This window comes from Staurois parvus, unplaced genomic scaffold (genome assembly GCF_062004578.1).
Source record: "Staurois parvus isolate SC_StPar_1 unplaced genomic scaffold, SC_StPar_1.0 ptg001058l, whole genome shotgun sequence".
In the NCBI taxonomy this organism is placed as follows: Eukaryota; Metazoa; Chordata; class Amphibia; order Anura; family Ranidae; genus Staurois; species Staurois parvus.
Window position 1 is genome coordinate 263930 of NW_028318854.1, and position 13109 is coordinate 277038.

A 13109-nucleotide genomic window follows, 5' to 3' on the forward strand; every position below is an offset into this window, starting at 1 on the left:
TCCAGTATGTAGAGACCCTATGGAGGCCCTGCATGCATCAGTGTTATTATCCAACCAATGTATAATTCAATGAGATCAGCAACCAATCAAATTGACATAATTTCCTTTCCAATCAATTTAGATTGAATTTGGTCAAACTGAGTTGATTCATCAGGGTGGAAAATTATCAGTTGTGTTGCATTGATCAGCAGCACAGAGGGGCTTTGTTAATAAATTCAATCATATTTCGATTGATTTCATTGTGAGATTACATGGTGAAAACAGAGAAAACTTATGATCGTATTTTCCAATTATCGATCAAATTACACTTGCCTGTGTGTGTCATATTGATCAAATGGGTTGTCAACTATAGACTTCCTATTGGAAGAGATTGATCAGAAAATAAATCATTCATTTATTGAAGTGTGTGTAGTCACCATTAAACTGACACAAGGTTTAAAAAGGAAAAAAAAAAAACAGAATAAGTTTGTCCAAATATTTTATATTCTGTGTGAATCTAAGCATCTTCCCATATTCAACATTAGATGGCAGATGAACTCCATTGCAAAATGATACTGTCTGGAGGCCTCCAGCACAGCCTGTACTAGCACACACTATTCACTATTGTATTAGATTAACAAAGTACTTTAGATACAGTTTTTGTCAAATTCCTTTTATCTCTGAAATCCTGTTCTGCTTGGAGCTCTACACACCAACACTTGTTTCTTCTACAGATTCGGGATGATAACAAGAGACTGCATCCATGTCTTCTCGATTTCCACAGTCTACCAGAACCTGAGAGGAACTACAATCTGCTCATGTCTGGAGAGACCTTGAAGTATGTACATAGAATTTAGAAATAACTGCTGTGAATCAAAACAAATCTGTGTCAAGGAAAAATCGAATTAATATAATTTTGAAAATGCTAGATTAATGGCTGTCATGTTGACCCAATGCCCTTTATAGTACAAAGAAACATGGAAAAGTGACCGCAAACAAAGACCAAGTGGTCTATTGAGTCTGCCCATTTTTTTTGTTTGTTTTTGGGTTCTTTAAATTTTTTGTTTGTTTTTTCTTTTGTTTTTTGTTTTTTTGTTTTGTTAACTTTTTTTGTATGGATCTATGCTTGTCCCAAGCATGTTTGAAGCTATTTACTGTTGACTGGCTCATTACCTGAAACATACATGCAGATTAAATAAAATCCTAAATTTATACAGACACAATGGTTTACTCTTGTTAATAAGGCAATTCCCATGTACAAATTGACATATGAGGCAAGGGGATGCCCTCAGAAGTTCGATAAAGTCTGGTCCCCCTGGTTAGATTCCCAAGATTCCCACTCCAGATTAGTGTTTTCTGCATACATGTGCATAATTACTTACTGCCATTGGCTTTGTGGTAATTTGATATACCTATGCCTTCTAAATTTTTAGCACAATATACCTCCTGTGCTATATTTCTGTATCAGGACATGGGTATTTGGTCCTTTTAATTTAGCACTGGACTAGTATGTATGGACATGCTGCTATTTGGTCTTGTTTTATAAACTGAGCTGAGCTACATCTTGGTTTTATATTTTTGCTTGGTTATGTTCGGTTTTTTTTTTTTTTTTCTGTGTTGAAAACATGAGATAATTTTAATAAAATTTACCCTTCAAAAAAAAACTGTATACATACTGTATATGTGTATGATAAAACCTACATGCATGGATTGCCTACAAGTAGCTCTGAGTATATTGATACTGGAAGGAGCACCAGGCACATGTTGAGTTCAAGTTTGTATTTTATTGAGCCACAAACAGCAGAAGTACAGCCACATGGAGCCAACGCGTTTCAGGGCCAAACAATCCTCCTTCATCAGGAATTTAACATAAACAACAATGCAGGGAAATTGCTGCAAGGCTATGTAATGCCGGCACTTGCTTTGAGCGATATACTCAGGTTGTCATTGTTTGAATTCAGTAGATACTGATAGATGGGCTCTTCATCAGGGCTTTACCTCTATCACAGTATCTACTGGACTCAACCAATGACAACCTAGATATATCAATCAGAGCGAGGGCAATCCTACAAGTCTCAGCCTTACACAACCTTGCAGCAAGGACCTTGCACTGTGATAGACATTAAAGCCCTGATGAAGTGGAATAGTTTGGCCTCTGAAATGGGATGGCTCCTTAGTGTTTGTATTTTTGCCATTTGTGAATTAATAAAATGCACACATGGACTCTCATCATGTGTGTTTGCCACTCCTGCCTGTTTGAATATACATATGCTACTCAAGCCTGATGACCCCTTTGATTGGAAGGCATCTAATTTGCAGAGAACCGGCAAACCAGGATGTTTTAGACCCAATTAAATATCTTTTAGTATCTACAAATAAAAATTGGGTCCAGAACTTTGCAACTACCCTGTTTAATATAATCATGCAGGCAGGTGCAGTCTCTTTTCTCCACTGCAGACCACAGAAGCATTGCAGTAGGAGAGGAAGTCAGGAGGAGCTTACTCCTCTGTGGTTTCTTGGGTTACTGGGAAACGATCTGCTTGGATGTCGCTGTCCCATGTGACTCTGGTGGCCATTTTGGGTCAGAATCTATCCCAGGCTTGGCGTGCATTTTGCGAGTGGCTAGTGTAGGGATAGGTCAATGAACTGTCAGGGAAAGTAATTAAAAGTAGGGAAAAGTTCTGGATGGGTAGGGATATGTCTGGGATACGCTATGCTCTACAAGAATCCTTCCAATTGGGCATGGACTTGCCAGGCCGCATTCCGCCCTCTGAGACAGATGCTGTCAGTGCATCAGAACCTGCTCTGTTTTACATTGCCACACAGAACTGTAAGTGTTCCCAGTCAGGCGTCTTCCTCTGGGCTGTTTGTACCTTTGAGCCGTTACTCCAATACAAGTTTTATTATTTGAAACTGGATTGTTAGTGATTGCTGCACCCATCCACAAGCAGCTCTAGGCTGCTTGTAGATGTAGAGGGGTGTTGTGTATTTGTTCAGACAGTATATGGGGGATTTAAGCATTTTTATTAGTGAAAGATATAAGTATTCCTTCCCCCAACACACAACCCGAATGAAGGGAATGTATTTTCCCAAAAAGGCATATGTTCAGGATCAGCTGTTTTTCATTTATGGCAAAAATTTAAGGCTGGGGCTGCTTTAGGCTGATTAAATCTTATTGCTACTAATTTAATGACTCCTTGGCAGTCACCTCTTGTACAGCACCATGCAATCAATGTGATGTTAAAGAGATAACTGTCAGCAGACATTTAAATTTAATCACCAGTGAAGCCCTAGCCTTACCCAACATAATAACCTGCTTTAATAATACTACACATATACTGTATGTCCTAATGATTCTGTAAAGTTGTTATACCTGTTTTTATGCCTTCCTTACAATGCTGTCTTCTATCCTCTCCAGAACACTCTTAGCTCTGGGTTGCCATGTTGGAATGGCAGATGAAAAAGCCGAAGAAAACCTAAAAAAGATCAAACTTCCTAAAACGTAAGTATCAGATTACTGCTGCAGACTAGAAGATCATGGTGAAGCTTGTCTATCTAACAGCTGCTAATAGTAATTTATATTCTGCTGGTTTGTGTACCTGCAATAGACATATAACAATGAATCTTGTTAATTTGTCTTACACTACGAACACTTTTAAAGCTGAAAGCACAAAGTGATTATGGGTAGGGGGTTAGAAATGGTGACATGCAATCATTTATTTTTTAAATTTCTTTAAAGGTACATGATGTCCAATGGGTATAAACCAGCTCCCCTTGATCTTTCCCATGTCAAACTGACACCAGCTCAGAACACCTTGGTGGACAAACTGGCTGAGAATGGGCACAATGTGTGGGCAAGAGACAGAGTACAGCAAGGATGGACGTACAGCATAATACAGGTAAAGTGCACTTACATTTAGCCCTGGTTCACACCAGTGCGATTTGTCATGCTACTTGACAATTCAAAGTTGCATGATAAGTTGCACCGCATTTGCGGCAATATAACCATTCAAATCGGTGTGACTTGTCGCACCTATATAATAGAAGATCACTAGATAAGCATTCTTTAGTTCTCCTGTATACCATGTCTGAGCTGCATACATTTATTTGAATGCAGGACATAAAGAACAAGCGAAACCCACGCCTTGTGCCGTACGTTCTGCTGGATGAGAAGACTAAGAAAACCAACAGGGACAGCTTGTGTGAAGCTGTGCGTACTCTCATTGGATATGGATACAACATTGAGCCGCCCGACCAGGAGAGCTGTGAGTACAAGGAGGTTCATTTTCACATAAAAGACTATAAAACATGTAGTTCTTGTAAAATGTTATTAGATATCACAGGAAAACTAGGCAAACTGAGACCAGCCCAACTATTAGTGGTTCTTAGTGGCCAAAGTTGTATTTTTTTCTTTATAATAGTTATTATATATATATATTGCACAAGGCAGTACATACTGTAATGTCCCTGTACACATGATCAGAAAATCAGATGACAAAAATCACTTTCGGAGGAATAGTACAAAAATCTGATCGTTAGTACACAGCTTTCAACAGCCGATCACGGCAGCTCATGGAACAATATCTGAAGGAACAAGCACGAAAATGTTTCTCATATGATAACAAAGAGAACAAGTTTTGTTTAATCAGTACAGTATTCGTTCGAATGACCACGCATGCTCAGAAAGGAAAGAATACATTAAAATACAATACATTACATCACTTCCGAAGTTGTATTCTGTTGTACAAGAATTTTCGGAACTTTAGTAACCTCTTCATTTTCAATATAAGACTAGCATGCAACAAAAATGATAAGTTGTCAAATTATCATCTCGTGTGAACAAGGCAAAAGCGTCATGTTACTAAAGTAAGATTGTAGCAGAGGTTTATAGCATTTACAAATCTCTCTGATACTGGTACAGCTGGGCATGACTGCAGTTCTCTATGCACCTACAAATCTTTGGTGCAGTTGGTCCTCTCTTGCTGCATTTAATAGGATAAGTAACTGCTGAGACTGGCAATTCTAGTTTCAAATGCTGCAGAAAGTCAATCATTCATTGTCTATCCTACAAATCACTGGAATTGTTTTTCCACAGACCTTTGACAGACTGCAATTTGTTTTTTTCCTAGTAAAAAAAACAGAGAGAGAGCTTCTATGACCACTACGAATCACTGCTTCAAAATTCCATGTGAGCCATGACCCTAAGCTGAAATTACTCAAAGGAACTAATAGTGGAAAATATATTAATTATTAATATTGAAATAAAATTATATATATATATATATAGTGTGTGTGTATATATATATATATATATATATATATATATATATATATATATATATATATAGATATATATATATATATATATATATATATATATATATATATATATATATATATATATATATATATATAGATATATATATATACTGTGTGTATATATATATATATATATATATATATATATATATATAATACAAAAACCACACGAAAAAATAAAAATATGTTTAAGTATGAATCAAACAAAAGTAATTCAAAAACTCAAGTTCAATCAATAAAGTGTTCAATTAGTGAACCCTCCTTTGAATAGGGAAAAATATGTGCATCTGTCATCAATTCCCATGCAAAGACATCCTCCACCATATATCTGCTCACCTCACGCAGTGTGACCTCACATTATACAATGTTACGGTCTAACTGCACTTTTGGTCCCATATGGACTCAGAAGATTAGCTTGCTAAATGAAGACTCCAAAGTAAGCTCCCTCCTGATAAGCGTCTTTGTATCAGCCGTATTCCTCATTAAAAAGAACTCAACATAGTGCTTAATCCTTTTAAACTTTTATTCATCAATTAAACATAAAAAATATGCTCACGTTGCGGAAGTGTATTTTGCACCAGGTATGATGAACATCCAGTGATGTACTGATTAAACACAAGATGGCAGTATCATCTCAGCAGGAGAGTCCTGTACATGCTAAAAACAGACACCAGATGTATTGTAATGCAAGGCAAAGCACGGGCCCAATAAATAATGCTATTGGCTGCTGTAATGTCATTCCAAGAGTCGTTTGTAGAGTACTACAACCGCTATCCCGATGAATGGTAACGTCGTGACGTCACCCGCACACTCCTCCCCGACGCATTCCGTCACTAGTCACGTGACTTTATCAAGGGGGTATCCCCTTGATAAAGTCATGTGACTAGTGATGAAACGTTTGACGAAAAGCATTTTTTCACTTTACAATATGATTGTATAATTTGCCCCACTGAGACATGGGTTGTGTGCACTAGCGGCTACAGTATTTATACATTTAATTTAAATTTTTTGTTTTCATTTCACCATAGTTAGCGCTTGAGTTATTCAATTTATTTTAAACTAATAGTGGACTTGTACTTTTTGTGCCCTGTGAATTTGATGCGTTGTTTATGAATATTATATTAATCAGTTTAAAAACTTACAATTTGAAAAATAAAAACACAAATTTGATCTAAAGTCATAATAGATTACATTATTTATATGTCTTACATTATTAAATTGAAGGGGGGATTTCCGAGATATATTTTAGCAAACATGTCTAGATCAGGGATCTCCAAACTTTTCAGTACAATTGCCAGATTGGATATTTTACATATATTTGAGGGGCTCCCAAAATAATCAGTTTTATAAATGAATAAGTTCCCCCCCCCCAACATCAGGGTCCCCATCAGAATCCCCCCCAGATTCCTCTCCTAAACTAGGGTCCCCATTAGAGTCTTGCCCTACCTCAGAGTCCCCCCTTATTTTTGGGTCCCCATTAGAGCCCCCTTTGCCACTTTGAGGCTTACAGCATGACTGTAGCAGCACGGCAGAAGCAGGTCTGGATGGAGGAAGTTCTGTTAGGTCCTAACACGCAACCACAAGGATGACGACAAATAAGAAAGGGGGAACCTGTGCTGGAGCCTGTGGGGGTTGGGATGGAGCAGAAATCAAAGGCAGCATCTGCTGACCAAAATCTTAATCTGTGCACAATGGGGTTGATTTACTCCAGAGTTTAGTAAATGAGCAGAAGCTCTGCTGACTTCCATCATCCAATCATGTGCAAGCAAAATTGCAGTTTTTTTTATTTTCCTTGCATGTGATTGGGTATTCTTTGCAAAGTGAAGCTTTACTTAATTTACTAAGCTCTGGAGCAACTGGACTTTAGTGAATCAACCTTATTGAGTACTGTATATGCCACTGACCCTAGATGTAGACTGAGTGTGGCCCACAGGCTAGACCGCTGGTCTAGATTAAGACATTAGGGGTTGATTTACTACAGGCAAATAGACTGTGCACTTTGCCAAGTGCAGTAGCACCCTACAAGTACAGTTACTCTAGAGCTTAGTAAATGAGGTAAAGCTTAATTTTACAAAGAATACCCAATGACATTCAAGGAAAATAAAGAAAAACAGCATTTTTGTTTGCACATGATTGGATGATGGAAGTCAATAGAGCTTCTGCTCATTTACTAAGCTCTGAAGCAACTGAACTTTCAGAGTGCAACTGAACTTTGCAAATTGCACAGTCTATTTGCACGCAGTAAATCAACCCGTTTTCTCTGTAATTTTCTACTGTAGGTTTGATTGTAATTTAAAAAGTTTGAATCATAAAATGATGGCTATTAATCCTCTTTGGAAATATTTAGTGGTTTAATATTTAAGATTTGGAGTTAGGCATATTAACCAGAATACTGGTAGTGCTAAACCCTAACGTGACCTTTTATCTTCCACAGCCGGGCAGGGAGGTATCACAAAGCCGCGTGCTGAGAGAATGCGCATATTCCGAGCTGAGAAGTCCTATGCAGTAAAATCAGGGAAGTGGTACTTTGAGTTTGAAGCCGTCACCACGGGGGAGATGAGAGTTGGATGGGCTCGACCTGAAGTTCGACCAGATGTAGAACTGGGAGCAGATGAACTGGCTTATGTGTTTAATGGCCATAGGGTAAGTATTGACATTGTATGTGTATGTCACACTGGGACTTATTTAAAAAACTAACAAACTCCAGAAAGGATCCCTTGTCTAGAAACACCAAGTTATGAGACATGTACAGACAGGGGGGTTGATTTACTAAAGGCAAATAGTTTGTGCACTGCAAGTGCAGTTGCTCTAGATCTGAGGGGAAGCTCTGAAATGAGGGTAAGCTCTGCTGATTTCTATCATCCAATCACGTGCAAGTAAAAATGCTGTTTGTTATTTTCCTTGCATGTGATTGGGTATTCTTTGCAAAGTGAAGCGTTACCTCATTTACTAAGTTCTGGAGCAAATGCACTTGCAGTGCACAGAGTATTTGTCTTTAGTAAATCAGACCCTCAGTCTTTTAAGTCTACTTAAAAATCTACTGTATATTTTTTTTGTATAAACGTGTAACCCAAAACACCACAATGTTTAAAACTGTTTTTTGTTTCTGATTTTATACAGGGTCAGCGCTGGCACATTGGTAGTGAACCATTTGGACGTAATTGGCTGCCCGGAGATGTGGTTGGGTGTATGATCGATTTGACTGAAATGAACATCATGTTTACCCTGAATGGGGAGATGCTGATCAGTGATTCTGGTTCTGATGTTGCATTCAAGGATATAGAAATTGGGGAAGGTAAGTGAATCTTCTCTATGAGGTTTTTGAATGTTAGTTGGATCTCTATGCTCTTCATGTGTAAACCATGGGGGAAACCATATTTATAATTGTCAGATCCATAATTGTGAAAAGGCTGCATAGGTTGTGGCAAAGGGTGGTAAAAGTTTAGAGGTTATGCTGCCCCTTTGTTAAAACTGAACTCATTAAATACATTTAAAAAAAGCTTGCGGTGCGCTCCAAGTTGGGAAGAAAAGAAGATCACCCTGCCGACATAAGAAAGAGGGAGCAACATCCAAAAGTGGTTTCAGTGACTCCAGTGCATTGAAAGGGACGGACGCCACTCACACCAGTCCGGAGTGTCATATGTAGAGGATGGCCTGAGCCACCACTCTGTCCACGCCCTATGACACATTTTGCCCTGCCCACTGGGGGTGGTTTGGTCACAGAAATACAATGATGAAAAGTCTTCCAAATTAGTCTTTTTTACAAACATTTGTGTGGTTTTTTTGTGATTAATACACTTTTACCAGACAACACAGTCAAGAGGGTGACAATTTTTTGGGGAGTACCAAAATGTCACCTCCCCATCTGCAGTTGGCTAAACTAATAAATCACCTATTCTGCTCACTCTGCTCCCTCCTTCTGTCAATATGGTCCCTGTCAGCGCATGTACATGTAGCAGGGCTTCTAGAGCAGCCACTCCTCCTTCATGTCATAGTGCTGCTATGATGGAGATAGCAGGAGGCTGACATTGTGACAGATTCAGGTACTTATGCTTGGGGTTCAGCTTTACTTTTAACACATTTCTTCAATGGACAAGACTATGACCCTGTCTAGTAGGCAAGTAAGCCTATTCATACTCTAGTGAAAAAACTTTATAAATAATGACCCTGAAAATCAACCTATTATCATTTCTTCTTAGTGAAGTGTTTCTCTAACTTTTTTTTAGAGTTACAGCAACCTTTAAAAGTACGCAAAATCTCAAGGCACCCCAGCCTATAATGTAAAAAAACATAAATGCTGCTATCAATGGAAGACCTGAGCTTGGGATCATGCACACAACTGTCTTGATGAAATTAACTTCTCCTCAGAAGCCACCCTTTATATCAGAGCTTTGTTCCCTTTTCAATCACAGGTGCCCCATTCACATAAGAGTTCCCCCATCATATTAGGGTCCCCCCTTTACAGAACCCTCTCATCACTTTAGAAGTTCCTTCTCATCAAAGTCCCCCATATACATCAGAGGCCTCAATTAGACATGAGAACCCCACATCACAGAGTCCCCCTTCCCATCAGAGGCCTTACAGCTCCAGCAGCATGGCAGAAGTTGGTAGGCAAAGCAGTTCTGGACTGAGCTGCACTTCCGTCCTTTCCTGAATGATGAGGGTGGCCCTGCATGACACCTGTCCTGGATCAGCACCATGCATTGCCATGGTGTGAGCAAGAAGTTATCCTGGCCCTAGAACTTCTTTGGTTGTTATGGTGCTGCCAGTCAGCCTTCCAGGACCATTGTAGCACATGTGCTGATCCAGGGTAAACTGTGTCCTGTGTTTGCAGGCACCCCGGTTTGAGAAAAGCTGTTTTAATGAATAAAGCTTGTATTAGCAAGTAATTTTATTCAGGACAGTATATTTCAACACTAGTTATGGTGTATTGGCCCTGACATTCTATAGGGAGTATAAAACCAAAATGCATTGGTAAATGCCAGATGTAATTTGCACTGCACAGAAAAACAATTTATTTTGTTTTAGTTTTGATATTTTTCCTCTGTTTGTGGGACCCTTAATGGGAAACATTCACATATATGTTGTCCATATTCCTTTACAGGGTTTATACCAGTTTGCAGTCTTGGAATGTCCCAAGTAGGCAGACTGAATCTTGGGCAAGATGTCGGAAGTCTGCGTTACTTTACTATCTGTGGCCTTCAAGAAGGGTTTGAGCCATTCGCTATCAACATGAAGAGGGAAATTACCACCTGGTTTAGCAAAAGCCTTCCACAGTTTGGGAGTGTGCCTGCAGATCATGGTCACATTGAGGTAGGAAATTGGTGTATGGTTAAATTTTAAATATTTTTAGTAAATGCTGTCTCAGTACTTAGCCCAAACAGTATGTTTGAATCACAGTGGATATCCCTGGTGAACAGCAAGATTAGTCAATGTAGGTACCATAAGACAAGCTGAACCCAGTAACATGGGAAAAGTCTTCGCCTTTGGCTTGTGCCAATGGGAAAATGTAGCTTGCAATCAAATGCATTTAGCCTGCTTTTGAGATCAGTATTAGATGCTTCTGAATTTCATCTGAATGCCCTCATAGTCCCATTGGGCAGATGACCTCTTTATGACCTGATTTGTCCTTCTTATAAGCTGCTTTTGCATTTCCATTAACTTGCCATGAGAGATGGGCAGTTCTGAAGTGTACGAAAGCCAGTGTACACACGTCCTCATCCTTTATTGTATAGATGATTAAATCCTAGAAGAAACACCATGTAGAAGGTGCAGTGTTGATTGAGCTCACACCAGTCCATGAATGTTTCACTAACACTGGCAGGTTTAACCATACCTGGCCTCCTTGGTTTGTGTAGTGTAGTGCTCAGAACCGTGCTTGAGAATGGTAAAGCCTATTGGGCCCGGGACAGCTGGGGAGAGGTTGTCTGGTGCACACTTCAGTCCAATACAGTTATTGAAAACCATTCCCTGAGGACAGAACTCTCATAGATCACTTAGAACAGAAGCAGGAATCACTATGGTCTGACTGGCAGAGGAGTGAGGAGGGGTGGACAATTGAACTTGGGTGTGGTTCGGTTCAGCTGTATATCCCATCACTGATCTCACAATTAAGGATTAGGTGTGTTCATTTATTCATACAATAAGAAGAATTTAGAGCATATAGTCCACTAGCATGAAAACTGACTATATTTTTTGTTTCAAAACTCATGTTTTCAGGTTTCAAGAATAGATGGAACAGTAGATAATCCTCCATGCCTCAAAGTGACACATAAGACTTTTGGATCTCAGAACAGCAACACTGACATGCTTTTCTTTAGGCTCAGCATGCCTGTGGAGTTCTATGAGACCTTCAAATGTACTCCAGGAGCTACGCCTCTCACTCGTACTTTTACCATACCTGAAGAAGAGGTCCAAGATGTGGACATGGATTCGGAATTTGAAGTCCTGAAGAAATCTGCAGCCCGCAAGGAAATAGAAGCAACCAATGAGAAAGACGCAGCTAAAGAAACTCCAAAGGAACCACCAAAGCCAGAGAATGAGAAAGACACAACAACAGAAAAGACCAAAAAGAGAGGGTAGGAAACAGCAAACAGTAGGGCTGAGCTCCAGGTTTGGGTCAAACACGAGTTTCACTTGAACCCAGTAGTTTCACGAATGGGCGAACAAACTTGCCATATCTGGTCAGTTCTCCTGCTCAAACCTCAACTGATGTTTGTAAACAAACATCAGCTGAGAGCCTGTCATTTTTTAGGAGGTAGTACTACTGACATATGACAGTTCCCTGGCAGTTTGGTTTTTGTAAGCAGGCCAGTCTAGGCATTCTGAATAATGTAATTGACCAAATATGGTCATCACTATATTGGTCAACTGTTGTTTGTAAACAAGCCAGTTGGGAAATTGTAATTAAGTGATGATAGCACTACCACTGCCTTAATGCTAGCATTACTGCTGTGCTAGCGCCAGCACAGCAGTAGCGCTACCACCACTAAATGACTGATCCCTGACGGGTTTGTTTAGAATAACAGCAGCCAGCTGAAGATTTCTCATATAGCAGCTGGTAAACATCATTGATTGTGGAGGCACATGACACATGTTGGATATACATCAGGGGATATTGTTTATAAAGACTTTCTTGATGTTTTATTATTTAATATATATCTCTTTTTGAATAGGAAATAATTGGAACTTTGTGCCCATTTATTCACCTGGCGAAAAACTGTATGTCTATTTTTAGTCTAATTTATTATTCTAATAGCCTTATTATAATTAGCCTTATTCTAATTCAGATTTTAATCAGTCCCCCCACAGACCCCCACATCCAGTTTGGTGGACAGAATGTGGGAAGTGAGACCCTAGTCCTTTACAAGGGGCCCTCCCAGGGTTAAAGGCATATGCAGCCCTTAAATTGAACTGTATGGTTTTGGGGTCCGCATGTTCACTGCCCCTTTCCTGGCTATCCAGGTTACATGACTGGATATCAGTCTTTAACTAGAAAAGCTACAATTTCTGGGGAAATTGTGTGAATTGTTCTTGCCTCCACCAGTAGTCTACAACTGGAGTGGTCGCAGTTTAGAAATTGCCCTTCAAATTTGAGGTAGCTAGAGTGGAGTTTCAATGAATGTCAATGGGCGGCGTGAGTTGCAAACAAATCATCATATTGTAAAAACTATCAGGACTATGGCTTAGCCGTGGACATTTTTAGTGGCAGCAGGGATAGCTGAACGTTTTGATATAAGATTTGTGTAGGTGGGCTTGAAAATGAGGGAGTGATGGCAGTTTAGAAATCATGTCCTGATTTTTCAGCTCAC

At 39.3% G+C, this 13109-nt stretch overlaps 1 protein-coding gene across 4 annotated transcripts in view; it reads left to right on the top strand.

Annotated features, from left to right (window-relative positions):
• RYR1 (ryanodine receptor 1) overlaps positions 1 to 13109 on the top strand; it is a 255817-nt gene that overhangs the window by 111873 nt on the left and 130835 nt on the right. For all 4 annotated transcript variants that reach the window (XM_089658190.1, XM_089658192.1, XM_089658191.1 and 1 more), the window contains exons 22-29: positions 714 to 817; positions 3398 to 3481; positions 3719 to 3878; positions 4097 to 4244; positions 7733 to 7941; positions 8419 to 8593; positions 10403 to 10611; positions 11518 to 11876. In XM_089658190.1, coding sequence (XP_089514316.1) covers positions 714 to 817; positions 3398 to 3481; positions 3719 to 3878; positions 4097 to 4244; positions 7733 to 7941; positions 8419 to 8593; positions 10403 to 10611; positions 11518 to 11876 — 1448 coding nt within the window. The remainder of the gene's footprint in view (positions 1 to 713; positions 818 to 3397; positions 3482 to 3718; positions 3879 to 4096; positions 4245 to 7732; positions 7942 to 8418; positions 8594 to 10402; positions 10612 to 11517; positions 11877 to 13109) is intronic.